The sequence below is a fragment of the Pleurodeles waltl genome, chromosome 9 (assembly GCF_031143425.1).
Source record: "Pleurodeles waltl isolate 20211129_DDA chromosome 9, aPleWal1.hap1.20221129, whole genome shotgun sequence".
NCBI lineage: Eukaryota > Metazoa > Chordata > Amphibia > Caudata > Salamandridae > Pleurodeles > Pleurodeles waltl.
Window position 1 is genome coordinate 1,180,400,345 of NC_090448.1, and position 24,702 is coordinate 1,180,425,046.

Consider the following 24,702-nt stretch of genomic DNA (forward strand, 5'->3'; position numbering starts at 1 on the left):
CCTACACTGCATATATTATGGGTAAGTCATCCCTCTCCAGGCCTTCCAGACCTAAGGCAGGGTGCACCATACTATGTGTGAGGGCATAGCTGCATGAGCAATATGTCCCCACTGTGTCCTTGACATACCCAAGACATAGTGAGTGAACAGAGCAGCCGTTTTACATACATGTACTGGGCACTGGCAAACACGAGTTTCCCAGTTACATGATGGCTACTCTGCACCCTGGGTTGTTTGGTATTAAACAACTCAGAATAGTCAATCCAAACTGGTACCAGTATTGGATTTATCCCTAAATATACCCAGGGGTCACCTTAGAGGTGCTCCCTGAAAAAGCTAACTCTAACTGGCATAGTTGCTGACTGGTTCCACCCAGCCTGCCACTCCAGACGACCAGTATACAAACCTGGGGAGAGCCATGGCTCTCTGGTTTGTAAGACAATGCCCTTCCTGGGTGGAAGAGGTAACACCCCCTCCCTCAGGAATGTGCAACACCCTGTTGGTGAGCTTCAAAGGGCTCCAGCTCCTGAAACTCGAACCCCCAGGCCTGCTGATAGCAGCAGAGGGCTTCCCCCCTTGCAAACCCCCACTTTGGGTGTGAGCAAAGGTGGGAAACCAGACAAAGGGTAGGAGGAGTGGCCTCACTGAGCATGCACCACCTCTAAGGGCTTGCATGCGAAGTGGACCCTCTATCTCATTTTTCTCCATCTTGGAATGGAGGAAAATAGCCAATCAGGTTTAGGGAAGTGACCCTTCCCACAGGAAGTGGTCACTGTAGTGGGTGTAGCCACCCAAGGGTAAGTGTCCCATTCGACACTACCACGTTCCACCTAAAACTATTGAATACTGAATTTAGTGGGCTCCCCTAGACCAGGAATTTAGATTGAAGAGGAAGAAAGAAGACAGCACCAAAGAACCCGCCAGGATGAAAACTGAGGACCTGCTGCACCAGAGGAGGCTCCAAGACACCTGCTTGCTGCACCAGAGTCCCAACAACCACCACTGTGGAGGAACTGACCACTAGACCTCAAAAGCCCCAGAGGACCTCCAGGCTTCCCAAATACCCTAAATCTCCCTCCTGAGTGGAGGCACCACTCAAACAAATCAAGAAACCTCCAAAGGACCAACAAACCATTGAGGGTCACTTCACTGAATTGCTGATATCTCCACAACCGTAAGTCACAGCTGGACTCAACAACACACCGACGACCACCCGAACGTGACCCATATCCGTGCCTAGTTTGGTGGCACTGCGCCCCCCTAGTGGCCGAGATACACCAATTCCCCGGGTACTGGTCAGCTAACGTTGGACCAGCAGAAAAACAGCTCCCCCAGAGCTGAAAAAGGATCAGGAGGAAGCCCTAGTCGAGGGAATTCAGGAACACCCCGGACCTCCGACCAGAGTGCCCCCGTTGTCCTGTAATCTGCCCTCAAAGAGACTTACCTCCAGCTCCAGTGGATTCCGTAGTACACAGCATCCAAGACCTCCAAAATGCCCTGCACCTGGCCATCCTGGGCCTTGTATCGCAGGATCTGCTGTGTGCCCCAGGTCCCCAACCCCTTGCATCCTCAACAGCCCAAGGGGACCCCAAGGTACCATCTTTAAATCTGCAAACCAGCTCCTTTTCCAAGTGGCCCCTCCAGGTGGCCCTGTGCCTGTGCCAAGAACTCTCTAACACTGCTCCCGCCGGAACCGGAAGCCGCCCCAGACTCTCCAGCTGGCACAGTGTGCCCACTGACCCCTCCGGCCACCCTGCAAGAAAAAAGACTGGTAACTCAACTGTGTAATTTTTAATGCATTTTTAAATGTGACTGTGCATTGATTACAATGGTGCGTAATTACGCACAGGGATACTAACTTTGCTAAAACTTCAAATAGTCATAACTTGAAAAGTACTTAACGTATTCTAGAGGTCTTGGTCTTAAAATGTATATAAAAGTCTGAAGTGTTTTTTTATAAATTCTGGTCTTGAGTTATTCATTGAGTGTGTGTGGTGCGTGATTGGATTTGTGAGTACAGCAAATGCTTAGCACATTTCCTGGATTAGCCTAACTGCTTGACCAGCTACCTTAACAATTGGAGCATAAGGTGGTCTCATTTTTACCTCTGGAAACCAACGTGTGGTTGGTTTTGCACACTGCATAGAGGGTCAACCTCCAACATCCAGTGCGAATGCCACTCTACTATGGAACAATGCACTCTCTGCTACTGAACTTTATGCCACTCTACTCTGTACAACTGCACCCTATTTTGCTCCATTCTGCATCACTGTAGCCTACACTACTGCACTCTGCATCACTCTACTCTGTGCCACTCTGCACCACTCTATGCTACTGCACTCTACTCTACACTACTCTATTCTATGCCACTGTACTCTGTGCCACTGTACTGTACTCTGCACCACTCCGTTCTGCACCACTGCACTCTACTATATACCACTCTAATCCACTGCATTCTGCGTTCCTGCATTATACGTCGCTGAAATCTGTTGCTGCACTCTATGTCACTGTAGTCTAAAACACTCTATGCCAATGCATTCTACACCAGTCCACTCTACTCTATGTTACTGAACTCTACTCTACACCACTGTACTCAACGCCATTCCACTCTACACACTGCACTCTACAGTACTCTATTCTGCAACATTGAACTCTACAGCACTCTACTCTGGCACTTCACTGTACGCCACCCTATATGAGTTCCCTCTATGCAAGTCCAATACATGACAATCTCTGTCACTGCACTTTACAACACTCTATGTCACTTTAGTGTACACCACGCTACGTGAATCCCCTCTATGCCAGTCCAATACATAACACTTACTGCCACTGCACTCTGCAACACACTACTCCAGTCTTTGCCATTCCACTCTATGACACTCCACGCCACTCTTCTGTGTGCCACTAACTTTAGCCATGCATACAGCAGCCACGCTTGTGTAGAACATGGCTAGAACACATTTGCAAAGCCAATAGCTGTTGCATAGGCGAGATCTATTGGATTTACCAATGCTTGTTTGGCAATGTTGCCCATCATTGGCAACAAGCATTGCTAGAGGCAGCAGATCAAGTCAATATTTACTGCTTTTGCCAATGCTTGTTTCTCTCTGTAGTCTGGACTGGATTAGTCACAGAGGCGGGGCTGTAGGGCGTGGGGGGGGGGGGGAGAAGAGCTCTGCTACTAAACACAAAGAAAGGACAGCGCGCGGCAGCGCTGCGCATGCCCACCTGAGCCAGGCAGAGCGCTGTCTTGTGGCTGTAGGGCAGGGGAGAGCTCTGCTACTAGAGAGAGAGAAAGGACTGCGCTCGGCAGCACTGCGCATGCTCATCAGCGCCAGGCAAAGCACTGTTATACGTGCAGGGGCCCCGCAGTCGGTGACCCGGAAGTGGATGTCAGGCCGGCAGGTCAGAGGTTACCTGCTTATGGTGACGTTAGCGCTGAAGACACAGAGACAGGCGGAGAGCGGAGGGGGCGGAGGAGCGGGGAAGAGGCCGAGCACCGGCTCCAGGGGAGGGGAGAGTGTGGTGAGTACCGGCCCGGTCACATGTACAACCGACCCAGCGAGAGGGGGGGGGGGGATTCTCTCCTGCCGGGGCTCCCCGAGCCGACAGCTGTTCACCTGCGAGCCTCCCCCGGGGGAGCGCCTGCCCCGTCCCCTCCTCCCGGGGAGCTGCCTCTCCTGCCCTGTCCCCTCACCCCGGGGGCTGCCTCTCCTGCCCCCCTCACCCCGGGGGCTGCCTCTCCTGCCCCCCCCACCCCGGGGGCTGCCTCTCCTGCCCCCCTCACCCCGGGGGCTGCCTCTCCTGCCCCCCTCACCCCGGGGGCTGCCTCTCCTGCCCCCCCCACCCCGGGGGCTGCCTCTCCTGCCCCCCCCACCCCGGGGGCTGCCTCTCCTGCCCCCCCCACCCCGGGGGCTGCCTCTCCTGCCCCCCTCACCCCGGGGGCTGCCTCTCCTGCCCCCCTCACCCCGGGGGCTGCCTCTCCTGCCCCCCCCACCCCGGGGGCTGCCTCTCCTGCCCCCCCCACCCCGGGGGCTGCCTCTCCTGCCCCCCCCACCCCGGGGGCTGCCTCTCCTGCCCCCCTCCCTCACCCCGGGGGCTGCCTCTCCTGCCCCCCCCACCCCGGGGGCTGCCTCTCCTGCCCCCCTCACCCCGGGGGCTGCCTCTCCTGCCCCCCCCACCCCGGGGGCTGCCTCTCCTGCCCCCCCCACCCCGGGGGCTGCCTCTCCTGCCCCCCTCACCCCGGGGGCTGCCTCTCCTGCCCTGTCCCCTCACCCCGGGGGCTGCCTCTCCTGCCCTGTCCCCTCACCCCGGGGGCTGCCTCTCCTGCCCTGTCCCCTCACCCCGGGGGCTGCCTCTCCTGCCCTGTCCCCTCACCCCGGGGGCTGCCTCTCCTGCCCTGTCCCCTCACCCCGGGGGCTGCCTCTCCTGCCCCCCTCCCTCACCCCGGGGGCTGCCTCTCCTGCCCCCCTCCCTCACCCCGGGGGCTGCCTCTCCTGCCCCCCTCCCTCACCCCGGGGGCTGCCTCTCCTGCCCCCCTCCCTCACCCCGGGGGCTGCCTCTCCTGCCCCCCTCCCTCACCCCGGGGGCTGCCTCTCCTGCCCCCCTCCCTCACCCCGGGGGCTGCCTCTCCTGCCCCCCTCCCTCACCCCGGGGGCTGCCTCTCCTGCCTCCCTCACCCCGGGGGCTGCCTCTCCTGCCCCCCTCACCCCGGGGGCTGCCTCTCCTGCCCCCCTCACCCCGGGGGCTGCCTCTCCTGCCCCCCCCACCCCGGGGGCTGCCTCTCCTGCCCCCCTCACCCCGGGGGCTGCCTCTCCTGCCCCCCTCACCCCGGGGGCTGCCTCTCCTGCCCCCCCCACCCCGGGGGCTGCCTCTCCTGCCGCCCCCACCCCGGGGGCTGCCTCTCCTGCCGCCCCCACCCCGGGGGCTGCCTCTCCTGCCCCCCCCACCCCGGGGGCTGCCTCTCCTGCCCCCCCCACCCCGGGGGCCCTGTCCCCTCACCCCGGAGGCTGCCTCTCCTGCCCCTGTCCCCTCACCCCGGGGGCTGCCTCTCCTGCCCCTGTCCCCTCACCCCTGCCCCCAGGGTCTCGTCTCCCCCCGGAGCTGTCCTCCAGCTCCCAGGCCGAGGGGCACCTGCTGCCGGCGCCCTCTGGGTACAGCTGCTCCCCGCGCCCGGCCCATCCTGGGGGAGTGATCAGCCGTGTCCTCTCGGAGGAGCTTCCCTGGTCCACCCCGACCTCAGAGGTGATCTCTGCTCCTCATTCCAAACGAGCTTCCTGTGTGTACCCGCACCCCAGTGACCTGCCCTGCACCCCTTCTCCTACAGCAGCTTCTGTAGTATACCCCCACCAGAGATCCCCCATGTGCACCCCTTCTACAGCAGCGTTTGTACTGTACCCCCGTGATCTGCTCTATGACCCTAGTCCTAGTGGAGCGTCTATAATGTACTACCACTGTTACCCCTCAGTGCCCCCTCCCAGCAGAGCATCCATACCGTGCCTCAACCCCAGTCATCTCCCCTACGCCCCTGCTCCTAGGGGAGCTACTATAATGTACTGCCACTGTTACCCCTCCATGTTCTAGTCTCAGGGGAGCTTCTATAGTCGCCTCTACTTCACTGCTCAGCCCTTACTGCCGGTGGAGCCTCTCTAATGTACCCTGTAGTGATAAGCTTATAAGTGGGGAATGGAATGTAGAGGAAGGAGCATTCTAGGTGGAGTGGGGAAGAAACGGAAAAGCTGGAGGAGGAAGCAGGCTGGGAGTTGTTACGTTATTACTACTACTATTACCGCTGTACAGGAACCTACTGCTGGAATAAAGGACCATCCACTTTAATGACTGCGTAAATTATTACATAAATGGCGACCACCTTTGGGATGTGTACAGTTCCCAACACAACCGTGGGAGAAGTTAGCCTTAGACTTTATAGGCCCGGTGGATAAATTGGGTAGGAGGAATCGATTTCTTGTCATTTTGGTAGATTACCATAGTTAAGAGTTTGGAACAAATCACAACTAGTAATGTTATAGGGTTTCTCAAGGAAGTGTTTTTGGAGGAAGGTGTGCCGAGAGTTCTGGTTACTGACAATGGCATGCAATTGGTGTCAGCAAGCATGAAGGAGTTTCTGACTGGATTAGGAATTAAACACGAGAAAGTTGCGCTGTTCCATCCGCAAGCTAACGGATTGGTGGAGAGGGTGAATCGAATTATTATGGAAAATATTAAACTTTCTTTGGCGAATGGACTAGATTGGAGAATGGAATTGAACAGAATGTTGTGGGCACATAGTGACGCCGCATTCGGTAACAGGGGAGTCACCATTTGTTGCTCTTAAAGGTAGGGAGCCAGCAACAAAGGAATCTCCTTGGTGGTTATGTGAAAAGAATCAAGTGTGGGTTGATCAAGGAAGGATGAGAATGAAAGTATTAGATCAGGAGCGTAACAAATTAAGATATGACACTAGGAGAAGGGTGAAGAAGATTGATGTGGAAGTTGGTGATTGGGTGGCAGTGAAAAGGTTTGGCGTAGTGAAGAAGGGTGAAAGCAAGTTTTCAAAGCCACAAAGGGTGGTAAAGGTGTATAACAGTGTGGTTAAGTTGGATGATGGAAGAGAGTGGAGTATGGGAAACTTGTGCAAAATTAAGAGTGGTTAAAAGTGTTCATTAGGGGACTATTAGGAAATTGGTAGGGGATTATTATTAGGAACATTTTTAATTGTAAATAAGTATTATTTAGTTTTGTGTGTGTATTATTTGTGAGGATGTGTAAGGGGGAGATGTGTAGTGATAAGCTTATAAGTGGGGAATGGAATGTAGAGGAAGGAGCATTCTAGGTGGAGTGGGGAAGAAACGGAAAAGCTGGAGGAGGAAGCAGGCTGGAGCTGGAGTGCTGGGAGTTGTTACGTTATTACTACTACTATTACCACAGTACCGGAACCTACTGCTGGAATAAAGGACCATCCACTTTAATGACTGCGTAAATTATTACATAATCCCCACATTTAGCTACGTTGTGTCCTCTTCCGAGTGCAGCTGATCTCTGTGCTGAACTTCTGCTCTCTTTCCTCATGACAGCAGCCCCCTATGTCCTCCTTCGGCCTTTACCTGTAGAGAGAGAATTTTTTTTCCCTCTTGCCCCAAACCTGTACTGATTCCAGACGAGAACCCCTCACAACCCGTTGTCTACACTTTGCATCAAATTCTTTCACAGTGTAGTGTAGCAGCAAGTCTGCTGCCTGCCTGCATAGCAGCAAGCAGCTATGAATTTATACCCTACCTCCTGCTGTACACCTTTGGGAAAGTTCGTTCTGTGTTCCTACTTATGACCAAGTGGGGCTATTCCTATGACCACGGAGAACCCAGTTCACAGGCTCCTGATTTGTGACTGCAGTATTTTTTTTAAAGCCAAAATGCATGGACCATGAATAAGAATGAAATCTAGGCCACGCTGAAGTTATTTTTTTACCAGCACTATATGGCAGTATTGTTATTGGCTCCTCACAATATCCTTTGGTTAAATGATTGCAGCAGACCTCATCCTCCCTCGAGCACGTCATATTTTGTTCAATGGAGGACAAGTAACGTGCTACAATAAAATGTTTGGATCCATCATGCAAACCATATTGTTAGTGTTCTAATATGCTGTTGTTCAGAGAAGTAGTCCATGATGAAGGAATTCGTTTGTTGTCGTGGGTTTAATGAAACTGGGTTCTTGGTTATATTTGGGTTATGTTATGTCTGTGTGAGCCACTGAATTTTGAAGAAATTAAGTATTTTTTCTAAGAATCTTATTAGTTTCCCACAGCGATGTTGGGTGGAAAGGGAATTGGATGTATAAGATACGTATGTTGGTGGTGTGCTTTAATTTGGTGATTTCTAGTCTTGGGCACTAGAAGAGGTTAATATGTACACTCATGTTTTTTACCCACATGTTGAATAATGTCTTTCTGGTTGTTCTTGAAATAATCCATGAATGTAATTAAGCTATCTCCAGAGCATGTAAGAAAAGTGGGTCTGTATTGAAAGCTGAATTAGTGGAGGTGATGTTTTAGGCATTTGCTTAGAGAGAAGACCTCAGCTTTTGCCCTTACTTATTTACTTTATAACTCAAAATTGCGTTACAAAGGTTAACCAAGCCTAAGATTACTGGAATTCAGAACTCGGGGTTAGTGATCCAGAGGAGAATGTCACCCACAAAGGCTAGACTTTTTTTGTTTGATTTCCTGCTGTTTTGGATCCCAGTGTGAAAAGGTTTGAGGGATTGAATGGTGGAGGGGGCGAGGGTGTCCTTGGAGACTTCCCCCTTGCAAGGTAACTTGCTTGACAATTTTTACGTTAATTAACAAGTAATCTGTAGGTCTATAGTGGAGAAGTTTATTAAGCTAAATTATTTTTTTCTTCTAAGCCTTTCCGTTTTTGAGTTTAGAAAATATATGTCCATTAGTCTGTGTCAAAGGCCTTTTCAGCATCGTGAGAGATGATGTATTGTATTTTCTTTTCCTTGTTTTTTAGGGTTATAAGGTTAGTTAGTTTGGTCTGAATTTTACTTCCAATGGACTGAAAAAGGGATTACCCGTTTGGTAATTTATTTTCGGAGTGCACACTTAGGTCATTCCAGGACATTATCACTGGACACAATATCGCACCCGGACAATTTCTTACTTATTATGTTATAATACAGGTCATGCGTGACCTCTTTGGTGTAGTGGACGCAGAACCACCCACATCTCATGCATTTCATATTATTTTGTTGTCTAGGAGCACACAGCACGCTATTACCACCCTATATGCCTCATTACATAAATCCATAGTTAGCCCACTACAGATGGCACATGAGGGGTGGAATGTGTCATTGTCGCAGCCACTAACCACTGTGGAATGGAGCAAGGTGTTGCAGACTGTAAAGGGGATATCCTGCAATGTTAGGTTCAGATTCACACAATTCAATTATATAAATCATGCATATCTGGACCCTCATCGCATCCACTGCATGTACCCCACACAAAGCCCGGGATGCCCACGCTGCACTTTACCCATAGCTGGATTTTGCCATATGGTGTGGGAGTGCCCGGTGTTACAAACCGCCTGACACAAGATTACGGAGCTAGTATCGGACCTGACCAGCCATCCCCTACCCATAATACCTACCTCTTGTCTATTGGGCATTCACCCCCCCACCCCCCAAAAAAAGGGGGGGATAAATACCTTCACAGGTTCATTGATTTTGCTTTTGTCTTCTTTAAACACAGGGTTGCCATGGCGTGAAAATCCTCGACCCCTCTGGTTATATTCCAATTGTTAGAAGACTTGTTAACTTGGGCTAAAGCAGAGGCACGCCATCTCTGCTTGCTTTGAGCCAGAGGTATTACTGATGTGGGTAGGGAATGTTGGGATCCACTAGTCCTTAAATTGGAGGCCAAAACTGATTTGCATCCGCTCTGAGATATGAGTTACGTACTGTTGCATGCATTGTTATCCCACACATATGTGACAGCATATGTGATGTTGTATGTAAAAGCAAATTCACAAACTTGGAGTCTCTCCATAGGTTCCCCAGTCCCAGAGACCATTGCTCTCCCCTTATGAATTTTGGGAAGGGTATAGACAAGGAAACTTGGGGACATCCACCCTCAAGCAAAGACGTTCATCTTTGTCCAAATGTCACCCATGCTAGCCAGGCAAAATCAGTGGGTTATATCCCAGTCGATGAAACACATGTTGGCTAGAGCTTGGCTACTACAGTTGCCTGATGTGAAGGATTATTGCACTGATGTGAATCAAGAAAAGTGGTGGAAGTGGCAGAAAATAAATTTGAAGCTTACACGCGGACTGTATAAGAACTTTATATGTTCGGGCGTGTGCCTTTAATGTATGCACTTCTTAGTTAGTCCAGAAGTTGGATGAGGTTTGACTTTTTCTCAGGGCAGGAACAAACTATTTGTGCATTGGGCCAATTTACAGATGAGAGATACTAAAGTTAAATGATTGTCAGTAATTAAACCAAGAGATTTCACAGATGAGAAGGTTGGGTGGAAGCTATCAAAAGAGAGTTCATTCACATGTGTGATAATAAATTTGTCTTTGTTCCTTGGGTTAGCGAGCATAAACTTTGGTTTGGTCTTTTGGGTGTTTAGTATGAGGAAGTTGCTAAACATCAAATGCTGTGCTCTTTTGAGGTATGATTTAAGAGTGAGGATTTCATTCAGGCACTCCCTCTTTTTTTTTTCTTTCTTTCCAAAGTGATGCTGGTCATTTCAGTATTGGATGTAAACACCATTCTCTTGTAACTTTTAGGACAGATATTGCAGATGGGGGTTAAAAAGCCTGTGTTGATCCTTAAGGGACTCTTCATCCCATATTACATGCAGAAGAGATGTGTACAATTTTGTACCAGATGGCGATGGTTGAAGAGATAGGAAAATAACCATCTTGGATTCTGATCCTGGAGGCCTGTTTTGTGTTCAGGTTCTTTCAGTAGCCTATGATGATCGACAGGTCAAGCTTTTGAGATCCGGCGATAACAGAAATCGGGAGTCTCCTCCATCGATAATATAAATCCAGACTAAAGGAAAATTGTCAGATTCGGTTAATTGATTAGACCTGCAGCATTCAGTCACTTTGCCAAGACCCAAGAAGTTTATGATAGGTCTGTAGATTTTGAGAATTCTGAAGTCTAGATTCTCTTCTTTTTGTAGAATGGGCTTGCTCTGGCCTTTCGTTAGGAAGCCTTTTTGTGAGTGATGTTTTGATTATCAAGAGGCAGGCATTCTCAAAAGGATAGAAATGAGCTTTTATTATAATGCTGCAATGGGTTCTTAGACATAGTCAGTGGCTTTCAGATGTCTGAACTTAGAGAGCTTCTATAATCTAGGGCAACCAAGATGACCTGTGAAGCCAAGGTTTTAGAATGAAGTGATTTGTCTCATGGTAGGTAGTATGTTGTCTGTTATAGCTTTTGTTTTGTCTGTAAAAAAGCATAAGTTAATTCTAGCTGGAATCGGGGGACTCTGGCGATATGGTGTTGGAAAGAGTGCTATCACCTATTTATTTGAATGAAGTGCCAGATGGATTGTTGAATGATGAAATTTAGTCTGGTACGTAGTTGGCATTGGCCAATTACATAGGTATGGCTGGAAAGGTTTGAGATACTTGTCTGTTTTGGTGTAATCAGTCTGCAATTTCACTCATCTTTAAGTCTTGATAGAATATTTGAAAAAATGTCAACTAAGTCTGTCATTGGTTTTAATGTTGCTAAGCTCATCCTTGACGGGCACCATTATACTTCATGGTTGTTATGATACAGTTCTATTATTTTTCATTATAGAAGAGTGAACTTCAGAACCTGGTAGTTTAGTTTCGAATCCACAAATTGCTTTGTCTTCTACAACAATTAGCCTATTAAGACATTCCTTTAAAGTACACTTCTGCACTCCTATTTATCATTTCAATAAGATAATTTGATGTCTGTATCCCATGTAACCAATAACCTGTTGTTCATTTCCTTTCCAATATGTCTTCAACTACTTTCTTATCTATTCATAATTTTTCATACTTATTTCTTCGACTAACATCCCTGCGTTCAAACCTTTTCTCCACCACAAATGTTGGTTCCCTGTTCAGCATCCAATGTGTATGGCAATGCATCTGTTTGCAAGGAGTAAGGAAATGGCAAGATATTGTTTCTCATTTCCTTGTCTTTTGTCTTCGCTGTATTCCCAACATACATTTTTTTTAATGTTTCACCACTTCTACCGGTCTTCTGTAAATGTTGTACCATATTAATCAAGTAATCTTTCAGTATTTCACACACACAGAACATATATATAGCCCCAGAGCAATAAGTCTTTGTCAGGTATGTGGCAATTTTGACTGTCTTGGCCCAGAAATGTCGGGTCTGAAAACTCTAAACCCGATAGTCAAGTGTCTCGGAGCATGGAACTATCAGAGTTACTACAAGCAAGGGCTGCGTGCAGCAACACTGTTTTCCAGCCCTGGCTCCCCCCTGCAGCAGTCCGGGGAAGCAGACCATGCTTTCCCCAGACCGGGACGAGCATGGCCTGCATTTCATTCCTCCCACCACCACCGACCCAGCACTCAACTGACACTTTCCGCCTGCTTAGAGTAGGCAGATAATGTCAGCTTTTTTTTTTTTTTTTTTAACTGAGGTTTTTAGGTTAAATTGTTAATTCACTCTGTCAGAGCAGTTACTGCCCATTTCAGGGGGAAACAAAAAGGAATGCCTGACTTTGGCTCGTTTATACTGCCTAGTAATATAGATTTTACTCTTCCACTCCCAAACCCCGTAACTCCACACCAAAGTCTCCCTAACTCACGAGGCCCATAATCTGTGCACTCACCCGCAAATACCTTACTCATACTCCCTGCATCAATGATTGCTTAACATTTGTTTGCTCTCAAGGCAGGGAAGTTCCAATTGTCATCAACGTATAGAGATTGTTGGTCATGTACATGTTCAAATCTTGAAGGGTCTCAGCTCTGAAACCCCCACAGAAGGTCTCGGCGATCTATTCCCACCTTGGGCACATGTCACATCCAAAAATAGTGGTAGACAAAATCCTCCTAATTTATCGAATATCAGTGCATCTCTCCTATTCCTCTGGACTATTTCTTTTTGACAACTGTCTACTTGCTATAGAATCCATGTGCTTGGGTTTTTCACCTTCTTGTTCCCTCTATATATCTATCTACTATACCAGGATGATTGAGTAAATCTAGGAGTTCTATTGGCAATCTGATATGTTCCATCTTTTGGGTGGGCGGGGGTTTCTAGAGACGCATGCCTGAACGAACACATATCAACTACTGAAATTTGCTTTTTATAGTATATTAGTGGTAGGGGGGTCTCAACTATAAGGTAAGGTGGATTTGTGCAGTGCTGCTTGTCACCTGTTAGGGTATCCAGATGCTGAGTAGGTGTGTGGTGAGGATGGACCTGAGTACAGGGAGTCTCAATCGTCTTGCAAAAAGACTAATTGAAAAGCCAGGTCTTCAGCTCCTCTCTTTTTGAATTCTGCAAGAAGTCCCTGATGTGTTGTATTAGGTCATTCCAGGATTTGGCCACTTGGTAGGAGAATGATTGACCTCCTGTTCTGCTTCTGTGGGTGTTGTGGGGTGCGAGTGAGTGATGCTGTGCCAAGTTGTCTGGTGGGTTGTGGAAGTGAAGTCTGTGATTGAGGGATGCGGTCCTGTGATGTGAATGAGTCTGTATGAAGTTTGAACTACCAGAGTTTTTAGATGGGGAGCCAGTGGAGCTCCAAGGAGTGGTATGGTGTAGGATCAGCTCAGGAGGTCGAGGCCAAATCTGGCTGCAGCATTTTGGATGGTTTGAAGTCTGTGAAGAATAGGGGTTGGGATGACTGCGTAGAGTGCTTTGGTGTAGTTCAATCTGCTTGTGATTAACGTCTGTGTGATGATATATCTGGGGTCCAACGGGAGCCACTTGAAGGTTTTATGTAGCATGCAGAGTATGTAGAAGCATGAGGAGGTGATGGCACTGACCTGGGATTTCATAGTGAGGTTGGTGTCCAGGATGAGGCCTAGGTTGGGGTGTGTGTGAGTGAGAGTTCGCTGGGCCTCCAGGTGAAGTCCCAAGGTGAGCTCCTATTCCCAAAGATCAGCACCTCAGTTTTGTCGGTGTCATGCTTGAGGCAGTTCTCTTTCTTCCAGTTAGCCACACTGGTCATGCATTGTCAGAAGTTTGTCTTGGTAGTGGCTGTGTCACCTGAGAGGGGAGAAAATTAGCTGGGTTCTGATGTGAATGGCATGTTCCTGACACGTCGTGTTCCAGAGAGGAAGCAAGCTATCTGAGTGCTGGTCGTAGTGTTCTCACGGTGTGTAGTCTGGCGATGAGTGTGTGGTGGGAAATGGGTTTGAAAGTGGCGGAGAGGTCAAGGAGGATGAGGGTGGCTGCCTATCTACGGTTGAGGCTGGTGCCATGTCACCTGGGGCAACAATGAGAGCTTTTTCGTTGCCGTGGTTGTTTCAGAATCCTGGTTGCAAGTTGTCCATGAATTTGTTATGTTCTAGGTGGTCCAGGAGTTGTCTTTTGATGGTGTTCTCAGTGACTTTCCCCGGCAAGGGGCGATACAAGATGTGTTGGTTGTTGCTGAGTACTTCAGGGTCGGCTCAGGGTTTTTTGAAGAGGGTAATGACTTTGAGGTGTTTCAGGCTTTCTGGGAAGGTAGCTGTCTTGAGGGAGGGGAGTGCAGCACTGATCGTGGCTCTTCCCAAGTTTTAGATATGGTGGGGGCAGGGGTTCCCCAAGATGGAATTGCTGGCAGTGGTGTTTGGAAAAACTATCCCAGGAACAGACGCGTGAGACTTTTGAATAAACCTGGGGCTGGTTATTGATTATTTCACATCATTACCCATGCAGGGTGAATTCCCTCCTAAGTTCAGAGCTCTGGGCCTATTGGAAACATGAGCTCTAGTGCTGGACCGCGCAGAAGTTGGTTTACATGATGGCAAGCCAGGGAATGGCCTTGTAGAGTGGGTACTGGGGGAGGCAGCTATGTGCAGAACTGTATGCTGTGGGATAGGATACTTGTCGTTGTTCATAGGGATTGCCTAAGTTACTTTTTTTTTTTTTTTTTACAAACGAGCATGAACATACTGTTGAAACTTCTATCATTTTATCCGAGCCCACGGGCATGAAACAATTATATGTTTTACTGACACTGAATGATACATATATATATTTTTCTCCCCACCAGACTAGCGTGAGTGACTAAGAAGCAGGCAAGATGGTGTTGGCTGATCTAGGGCGGAAGATCACCTCCGCGCTGCGCTCCCTGAGCAATGCTACCATTATCAATGAAGAGGTAATCACTGAAAAGGGATGATATTTGGTGACTGTTTTCACATCCAGCGGCATCTTACCTTTGGCATGCGGTCTGTTCTTGATATGCAGTCGCCACACACTACTCGGGCTCCTTCGTATAAAGATAGTGCCCAAGGGTAGTGAACTGTCAATGCCTCAATCGTTCCTCCTGCCGAACAATACTAGGACCTCAGTCTGCCCTTGTCAATAAATCTAAAGCCAGAGACTGAAATGTTCTTGGGTTGCGGTGCATTGTTTCTTTGTGTAACGCTGGGCCTTGAACAGGTCATATTTTAAGAATGCCTGGAACTGTACTGTCTGTGCATTTCTGGTCTATTGAGTGTGCTCTTCATAATGCCCATGTCGTAATATTGGTTATTGGTTTTCAGTAGAAGTCCTCTCGATGTTAAGCAGTGAAATTGACAAAATATATTTCTATTAAGCACAATTTGTTTTCCCCAAACCCCTGGGGCCTCTCACTCTCTCCTAGCCTGGGTGGTCTCTCAAAACCTAGGACCTTTTCATTAGCCCATGTGATCTTTCCCAGAAAACCCAGCATCTCAATCAAAGGATTTACCCTTAATTGCTCCCTAAAAAAAGTGTTTGGGTCTCTCCCTGACTTTCTTGCTGCTCTCCACACATCCTTAAGTGTAAAACCTCCTTTGTGAGTCGGGTTTCGTAAAGCCTAGTCTTGTATCTTCAGCTCTGTTTTCTGGGGGCTCCCCTTGGTTTTGGAGGGGGGGGAGGGTGGCAACCATCGTTCCTGCATTATGTTGAGCACAGAATGAACTTGGTGCCCTTGTGTCCCCATGGTTATAGTCCATGTAGAGTTTCATGGGCATTGTACATTTTCATTTAAATGTAAGATTCTGCCATTTATTACTCCTGCTGTTGCAGTATTTGCAGCCTGTTGTTTCACATGTTGTTTCTGCAGGTGCTGGGGGCGATGCTCAAGGAGGTCTGCACGGCCCTCTTAGAAGCAGATGTCAACATTAAGCTGGTGAAGCAGCTCAGAGAAAATGTCAAGTAAGTGTCTACACTGAAATGTGGATGGGAGAGGTCAGATGGACATGCTTGGTATGTGTAGGAGAGTGTAGGGTATACATGCTTTGTGTGTGTTTGAGGCCATAGACCTTCTGCGCTCGAGAGCACTGTGTCTGAGTGTTTGTGGCACAAGGTGGGTTTGCTGTGGCAGTGTGCTTCACTCTTCTCTGTTGAAGGCCCATCACAGTGTAGTCTCCGAGCATTACAGCAGAAGGAACAACACATTTGATGATATATGATGTGGTTGGTGAGCTGAGAAAAGAAGCAGCCTTATACATTCATTTCACATTATCCCCTTCCCACAAAGGCGCTGTGACGTGACCATTCAGAAGTAGGAATCCCAAGTATTGTTCCTACGTAGTAGCCTCTCCCTGGGTAGAGAGCTATCTCCATTAGTGAGAAGTATGTGGATAGCTCTGCCGCTTCGAAAATGTATTTCATTTATGTGTAGTTTTTCAAAATAAATCCTGAACCCACAGTTTTCTCAAGTCCTCAGGGTGCAGAATCGAAGAAAATTCTCCTTTCAGCTGACCAGGCCTCTCACTGGAAACGTCAGTTGCAGCTAAAAGCTAAAATTCATGTAAACCCAGTATATACATCCTTTCTCTCAGTACACGCCAATGCAGCATGGTTAGTACATTCAGAATTGCATATGTGGGTGTTAACACAGCACGTAAAAGGAAATATATAAAAAGATACAGAACGTTGTTAGTTGTGTGCATCACTGTCAATTGGCAGAACACTGCTCACTGTCTGTGAATATGGCTTGAGCTGAGAGCCATGCAACTACCAGCTTGTGTTGATTAATTGCCAATTGGAATGTAATATTCCATTTGCTTTACAAGAATCAGTTGCGTACCTCTACAGAGCTGATACTTTTGCTTTTAATGCAAAACCAGTTCAAGCAGTTCTGTGCAGATAGGGCACTATACAGCATCAGGATGAACTAATCTTCTGTCTATATGTGTGAAATAAAACACAAACATCAGGGGTGAGTGTCCCTGTAGATTATTTGGATTATAGAGTGTTGAATATGCATAGTGAAAAAATGTTAGCGTGGCCCATCAAGGTCTGACTTGATTGTGAGGAGTTTAAATCAAAGTACTGAAGTGCAAATCGTGTTTGTCGTGTTAGGGCACAGGATACCGTGAAGTAAACTACCTTCCCATGCTCCTTTCTTATTGTATTGGATTGGCAGATACTTCATTTTACAGAAGTGGGGAACTCTGGCTAGGTGCACCTTACAACGCCACTGTACCATTTAGTAAGATGTTTCCCTCTTTTTGCCTAGTAGAGAAGCTCTCTAGATGCAGGTGAAGTAAGACCCCATCCTGTAGAGGTAGGTTATGGCGAGCAGAAGGCCTGTGCGCTCAGTTCCCTGGGTTTAAGCCACGACTATTTCTGTCCATATTGCTCTGGGCCTCAGTTGTGGTGCTGAATCGGCAAAAAATGAAGTGTTGTATCAACAGAAGCCGATAGGAGGCAAAATGATTTGTGTGGTTTAGGGAAGAAGCAGGGGGAGGGACGGGGGGGGGGTGTTGAACAGGTTAATTTTTCGATGGCTGGAAGTCGGTGTGACGTGGGCATCACCAGGCTCACATGAAGCATTCCTGGCTCTTCTATTGCTGAGCTCTCACTGCCCTCAGCCCTGATCCTGCCCCCATTCATTCCTATTACTGAGACCCAAGCACATCTCGATCAGTGCTACCCAGCCCACCACCGTGCCCATATATAAATGCCATTGCACCTCATTCCCTATCTTGCGACACCTTCATTATGTTAGCTCTCTGGCCCATTCACAGCTCTGTTAATTCACCCCGCCCTGCAGTCCTCTCTTTTCTGCTACTGACCTACACCAGCTATAAAGAGGCATCTTGGTCTTCCCTGTAGTAGTCCTTGGTATTCCAGTGCTTGGTTTAAAACTACAGCATACCTCAATCATACCGCTTCTATTCCAGCAGCTAGGTAACTTAATATCTGTTGCCAAATTTCCCCAACTGGCGTAGTCTGTTCTTCAGTGCCGCTGGGGGTATATTTACTGGTACATGGACTAGTCACCAGTAAAAATGTTTGTTTGAACAAACTGCCATCAATGAAAATCATATTTCTTTTTTAGATCTGCAATTGATTTGGAGGAAATGGCATCCGGCCTCAACAAGCGCAAAATGATTCAGCATGCAGTCTTCAAAGAGCTTGTTAAGGTATATGTAATTGATCATTGATGATGCGTAAGGCATGCCGCTGTGTAGCTTATGGGGGAGGGTAAGTGCTGGCACAGTGGTCTTTGAAACTTCAACTTGAGCTCTGCATCTTTACGTTTTTTTGTTTTTCCTTTTTGCCCCCAGCTTGTCGACCCAGGGGTAAAAGCCTGGACCCCCACTAAAGGAAAACAGAACATCATCATGTTTGTGGGGCTGCAGGGGAGCGGGAAGACCACAACTTGTTCAAAGGTAAGGCCTGCTCAGAAGATGTACAAGGTGTGGGAAATTATTACTTTGGGAATGTCAGATGGGTTTGAGGGCAACATTTAGAAAAATGGGGCATGCGCTACCCAAGTAAAAAAAATAATTATATATATATAATTATCTTATTGTCACAATCTGTATTGAGCAGAACACTGTTCGGCAGGAACAGTCCCCAGCCTCCTTCACGAAAAAAAGGAATTAAAAAGTCAGATCCCCCCCACAGCCAGAACCTCTTAAGATTGAGATGTTTGCATGTGCCTGATATCATGAAGAAGCACCCCAAAACGTTTTTTTTTTAAAATGCATCTCATCTTCGTAACCTCGTTTTTATTAGGAGAAATTTCCAAAAATAGATCTGTGTGTTGTCTGTAAGCTTTTCATAATGCTTTCACCAGGGCTCTTCGACAGAGTGCCTCCTACCGGTTTTGCAGCCCCTGCTTCCTTCGTTTTCTCCACTTACGTAGTTCAGAGACAGCTCTGTGATGAGTAACTCTCCGTTGCCTCTTGTGTTCTGGGCCCTGAACAGTATTGTACTTCTGCCAAGTGATGATCTCCAACTGATTTCAGAAGCATCTTCTCAGGACTTGCGTCTCGACAGAAGCAAGATCAAGCAGTAAAGGCTTCATAGGGCGGATTGTCATCAGTTTGGAACTATGTGACAATCGAGGAATGTTGGAAAAGGCAAATTATAAGCAATGCTCTTTCCACAATGCTGACCAGTACAGGACTAGGGGCCTGATTTAGAGCCTGGCGGGTGGAGTTACTCTGTCACAAACATGACGAATATCCTATCTGCCGTATTACGATTCCATTATGTGCTGTGGTGATTGTAATATGGCGGACGGGATATCCGTCATGTTTTTTATGGAGTAACCCCATTCACCAAATTCTAAATCAGGCCGTAAATTCAAGATTACTGACATGGCCTCCTAGCTATTAGCAGTTCGCATGCAGAAAAGCTGGAGTTTTCCCAATTTAATAAAAAACACTTTTAAGGCAGAGATCCTGTTTCTCAGGCGCTCAACTTCAAAGGAGACTTGCACAGTCTCAGTGCTGTGGAGTTTGGTGTTTCAAAACCTCACAGGTTCCACCAACAAACCTCCTTGCAGAATAAATTCATGGACTTGCTTCCCTTGTGATAGTTGAGGGGCCCTTGGTGTTTTGGATACAAGTCGTGTCAAGGGAATTTATATGACCAAATTAGCTTTTTATAAATTTGAGAAATATTATGAGCTTGTACCTCAAAATGGGCAGCACCTTGAGGCTTGATTCAAGTGGGGCATAAAAAAGTGTATCTTTCTGCATGTTTTTTGATGGATAGCTTGCATAATTTAACCTCTGGGCAGTGGAAACTGCCAACCACCTTCCCACTGCATGCCTTTTTGCCGTGAAACATGGCATGTAATTGGCTAACACAAATGAACATATTTTACTTTTGTTAGGCTCAGATCTGCACAGTAATCCAAGATCAGCGGGCTGACTGGGTATTAACCCATCCCCCAACGACGGGCCCAGGGTAAAAGGTCTTTTTATGTAGGTCTTTCTTGGCACAGCATGGTTCCTGGCATCAAGGCGGGTACAGTAGGTGGTGTGACCAACTAGAGGGGATTGTTCTTTGAAGTAGAGGAAGAGGCATCTACTTAGAATGGGTTTGCCAAAGGCCGTGCTGAGGGAGGCCAGGTTGACGTCCAGAATGATGCTTGCCTTTCTTCAGGGGGGGCGAGTACTGGAGCGTAAATTCTTATAGAAGACCTTTGTCAGTGCACCTCTGACCTTTCCAAAAAGTCAGGGGGAGTTACTTTACGCTCAGGGTAGTCTTTTGTTTTCTCGCCCACTCAGTGTGTAGGAGTGCACACCTTTTATTGAGGAAGGCTTACCCATGCCCCTTCCTACTTTTCAGGGGTCCTCGAACCTGAATAATTGAGTATACTTTCAAGTATTCATGCGCTGATGAATGGTCGCAGTAATCTGGTCATGAGGATGACTTTTACAAGATGGTCCTGTAACAGGCCTTGGTTTTGTCAATGCAAGTAGAAAAGACTTCTTAAGAAGTCAAGGGTGGGTTGTGAGCTCTGGGCAGGAAAACCAGTTTCCTACCATTACAGTGCACTTTAGGCAATCACTTAAAAGTTTGCTCTTCAGAATCTAGCCCTTTTCAAAATTGATTAAACCAAAGTGTTCCCTTAACACCCTCCTTGTTTGTGTTCTGATGGCCATCTTCCAGCAATAAGGAACCTGCCTGCATTAGTCTGATGCTCATCTCCTGACCACAACCAGTTACAGCTGGTGTCCTGAGTTCCATTTTCCTGTAGAAGTGCCAGTGAAACCAGGATGAAGGGGCCAGATGAGGGCCTCACTTTGTAAAGTGCTGATTATCTACCTACTAGAACTGTTACAGAATTCGGACTATAACGTTGTTGAACCAGCTTTTGAAATATTGAAATCTGTTTGAAGCATGCAAACTTACTACACACTGCCATTAAACTTAGAACATCCCTCTAATGACAGACTAGGATGGATTCAACTTTTAGAGCGGAAACCAAATATCTGAAATTGCTTCATAGTGTCCTGCGAGGAAAGGTAAATTAGGTACAAATTGACAAAGTGGTCAGTAGTGTGGCATGTGCATCTCTTACAGATTGAGTATAATTCATAGGATTAAAATTGTTCGATTGACCACGTTTCAGAAAGATTAACTTTAGATAAGTGAGTTCAGGCTGCTTCCTGGTTGGTGGTAGTAAGGAAGTCCTTGGAAATGTGCCACCCCCCATGCCATCTTTCTACAGTTGATTAAAGTTGTGTTGTACTTGTTTGTGAGGGCTGCTCATTTGGCCCAGGGTTGGTACCTACTTTCACTGGGGATAGGTTTGAGATCAAGGCTTCTATAGGAGGGCGACCTCGAATCTGAATAGAACATGCATGCACTAATTCAGATCAGATTGCCTTCTCTCGAGTGCCTTGTCTCAACACACGCCTGGCCCTTTATCTTTCCTTTTTATGAGCCTGGCTCTAGTCAGCTGCCCTTCTTTACCTACATTTCCTTGAAATATAGGGCTGGTGCACTGAAGTGATTTAAAACTTAGCATTTCATGAGATGGGCTGTTCCAGTTGTGGAAGTCTAGGCATTACTGCTCTTGCTATAGGAACTAAGCCTAGGCTTCTTCTGCCTGCTATTTGCAGTAGATTAGGTTTCCCCCCTCACATTTATGAGATTTTGAGATTTTAAAATCTTTCATTTCTAATCCTTTCTCTTGCTGTTCTCGGTTTCCTTTTTCAGTATAACTTGGATGGTTTTACTTTATCATTGCTTGGGGTTTAAATGATTAACCGTAGTATAGGGTGAGCAGAAGCAACGCTGGGCATCGTCTCTGTTCTGTTTTATTTTTTTTATTGGTAAGCAGCTGACTGATGCGCTGGCTCCTCTGTGCCTTGAGTATGCATGTTTGTTGTTGAGTGGTAGGGGAGTTGCTAATCATGCCCCGGGCCTCTGCTTTCTCTTCCCATAGCTGGCGTACTACTACCAGAGGAAAGGCTGGAAAACCTGCCTCATCTGTGCCGACACCTTCCGAGCAGGTGATCTTTTTGCCCTGACCGTACTTCATCCCCGCATCAACCTCTGCTGCTCAGCCTTGCTATCCAGAACATAGAATGTCCCTGCTTTTCTCACTGATTATTTTATTCATTCATTTTTTTCTTCTTCTATTTTTCAGGTGCCTTTGATCAGCTGAAGCAGAATGCCACAAAAGCACGGATACCCTTCTACGGCAGGTGTGTAGATTTTACTCTACTGGTGATAAAATGCCTTTGCCCTAGTTTCACTTTGTTTTCCAGATTTAGTGATTGGTTGCAACATATTGATTGATTTCCAAGTAGAGAGAAATATTTTAGTTTAATATTTAGCAACAATTAACTGTAGGTAACACTGTTCTGGTGTAAATTGCTAATGCCATCTATTCCTAGTGCTCCATCTCCTCATTTCATAGGCAACTTTTAAAATTGTGTCCAGATTCATTTTCAAATACAATCCTGAGCCCTGATGAGAAACATTAGATTTCCTTTGCATTTCTTATAGCTAAAAAGCAATAGGCGGATATCTTACAGATTTTTTTCTTCTTGTAGATGTAAATTTTAACACCATGGTATAGCTGACATTTGTTTTGTTTGCCCCACAAGGTCTCTCCAACAATTTTCTGGTCTCCTTTAATTCTCCCTGATTTCCTGTCTTCCCTTCAGTTCGAATGATCTGCTTCGATTTTGCCCCAGCACACAGACTGCAGGCAAACTTAGTCTAGCATCTCCTTTATGTACTGTGGTACTATGAGTTTCCTTTTAAACTCGTTCTGCCTCACCGGTCATAGAGCTTCTGGAACACATATCAGTTCTGCCTCGTGTGTTTTGTTTTGCTGACAATGAAACATGGCATATTGAAGGCTTACCTAGTGTGTGTTTTTGGAGTGCTATCAAAGCACCTCCTCTGTGAGTTAACCGATCCCCTAGCAATATTTCAAGTAATTTCTCAGAAGATTAACAATCTGCGGTTCGGGAGGCATGAAGAAATTCTTGTTTTTTGGGAAATGTTCTACATAAATGTATTAAAACTGCTCTCTGAATTGTTTACCTGGGATGAGAGCTACTGAAAGAATGTTTTAAGATGAAGACTTGCTGTCTCCTCTCAGATAGTGCTAAGGCAGTTCCCAAGAATGCGGTCCTTGAACCTTCTGTATTTTGAACTTGTAGTGTTGTATGTGCAGTAAGTAATGCTGGTGGTGCCTAAATTCTATGTGCAAATGATGATTGTAGACTTCAGAGCAGTATTTTGTGGTCTCAGGCATTGAGTGGGAGTGCACAACTTCCATTGATGATGGTGTTTGTCTCCTTGACTTTCTTGGGCAGTAAGTGTTTGAATGTTTGGTCTCCATGTACGTGGCTGGTGAAGTCTGAGCTCTACATATGTGGTATTTGTCCAGCACACAGGGTGGTACAGATGTGTGAGCTACGTGTGGTAATGGTGATAGGTGTGAGACATTCTCCCTAGATGTGTGGAGTAATATGTGTGGTCTTGAAGTGTTGTTATTAACCAGAGCTGTATCTTTCACTCTCGCACAGCTACACGGAGATGGACCCCGTCATAATAGCATCTGAAGGTGTGGAGAAATTTAAGAACGAGAACTTTGAGATCCTCATTGTGGACACCAGCGGCCGACACAAGCAGGAGGACTCGCTGTTTGAAGAAATGCTGCAAGTGTCCAATGCAATAGTAAGGGCATGGGTGCACATAATGGACAGCAAAGCTTACCCTGAGGTTAACACGCCAAAGAGGAGACCAACATGGGGCAGCAGAGCAATCCCTCTGATACGTCTAGGTGCTGGCCTTGGGACAGCAGAGCTGTGCCTCTTGACTGCTCCAAACACCAGCCTGAAATTTGCAGCTGTAGGGCACGCTGGCCTTGTAGGTCGAAGAGAGCAGAGCAGTCCCTCCACCGGGAGAATGAGGCCTAAACTAGATGAACATAAGGCCTGTTTCTGCTACTGATGTTGTGGATTCCAAGGTGTTGGAGAAGGTTAATCGAAAAGTCTTTTTGTAAGGGTTCTATGCCTAACAGTTGTGTACTCGCTGTAATTGGGAAAGTGGGCATTGCGGAATGGGGCCTCTCTATATTAGAGGAAGTGCATGTCTGAGGAGGGTGGCACGTATGCTAGAGAGAACAGCTGCTGTAGGAGGTAGTCCGTGCTGTTGGAATGGGAGTGGGCATTTGTGAGGGACTGCACTGTGGTAGGGATAGTAGCTATTGTAAGACGGGTCTTTGCTACTAGAAGACGAATGGGCATCATAGGAGAGAGTCTATACTTGTGGTTGGGGGTGGAAGGTAGTGGTGGGTTAGTGGTGGTGACCGCTAGTAAGGAGACTGAACATCCTGGGGAGAGGATTTGTTGCAGCAGGTTTATGCCATTGCAGGGAGAGTGGATGTTTAACAAGAAGGTTGTGGCAAAAGTACAGGGACTGGACATTGTACTACAGGTCCCATTATATTCCAGTTATCGTATGTTTTAGTAAGTGGTATTTCCAGCTTTGCTGGAGGGCCTGTGCTATAGGAACAAGACAGTATTTTAAAGAGTAGGAGGAGTGCATTGTGTTCTGTAGTACCGGTAAGCTTTGCGAGTGGGAGGTTGTGAGCGTACAAGGAGAGGACGGCACTGAAATATCAGTACAGCTGAGGTCAGACTGATGGTTTACTGGTCCCTCTCCAACCTCCTGGACTGTGGCACTACACTTTTATCGTTTTGGGTGATCCTACAGGGAGGTAATCTTTATCATTTTATGTTAACCTTCTGCTCTCTAGTATCTGTGTCCATC

General features: G+C 47.1%; 1 protein-coding gene across 2 annotated transcripts in view; it reads left to right on the forward strand.

The window, feature by feature from the left end:
• The first annotated feature begins 3,319 nt into the window (after nt 1-3,319).
• Nucleotides 3,320-24,702, forward strand: part of SRP54 (signal recognition particle 54) — a 179,025-nt gene continuing 157,642 nt past the window's right edge. The window contains exons 1-8 of one of the 2 annotated variants that reach the window (XM_069209113.1): nt 3,320-3,525; nt 14,732-14,839; nt 15,773-15,864; nt 17,999-18,083; nt 18,228-18,332; nt 21,854-21,920; nt 22,058-22,115; nt 23,454-23,604. In XM_069209113.1, coding sequence (XP_069065214.1) covers nt 14,762-14,839; nt 15,773-15,864; nt 17,999-18,083; nt 18,228-18,332; nt 21,854-21,920; nt 22,058-22,115; nt 23,454-23,604 — 636 coding nt within the window. In that variant the 5' untranslated portion in view covers nt 3,320-3,525; nt 14,732-14,761. The remainder of the gene's footprint in view (nt 3,526-14,731; nt 14,840-15,772; nt 15,865-17,998; nt 18,084-18,227; nt 18,333-21,853; nt 21,921-22,057; nt 22,116-23,453; nt 23,605-24,702) is intronic. The other variant, XM_069209114.1, reaches the window with a different exon arrangement.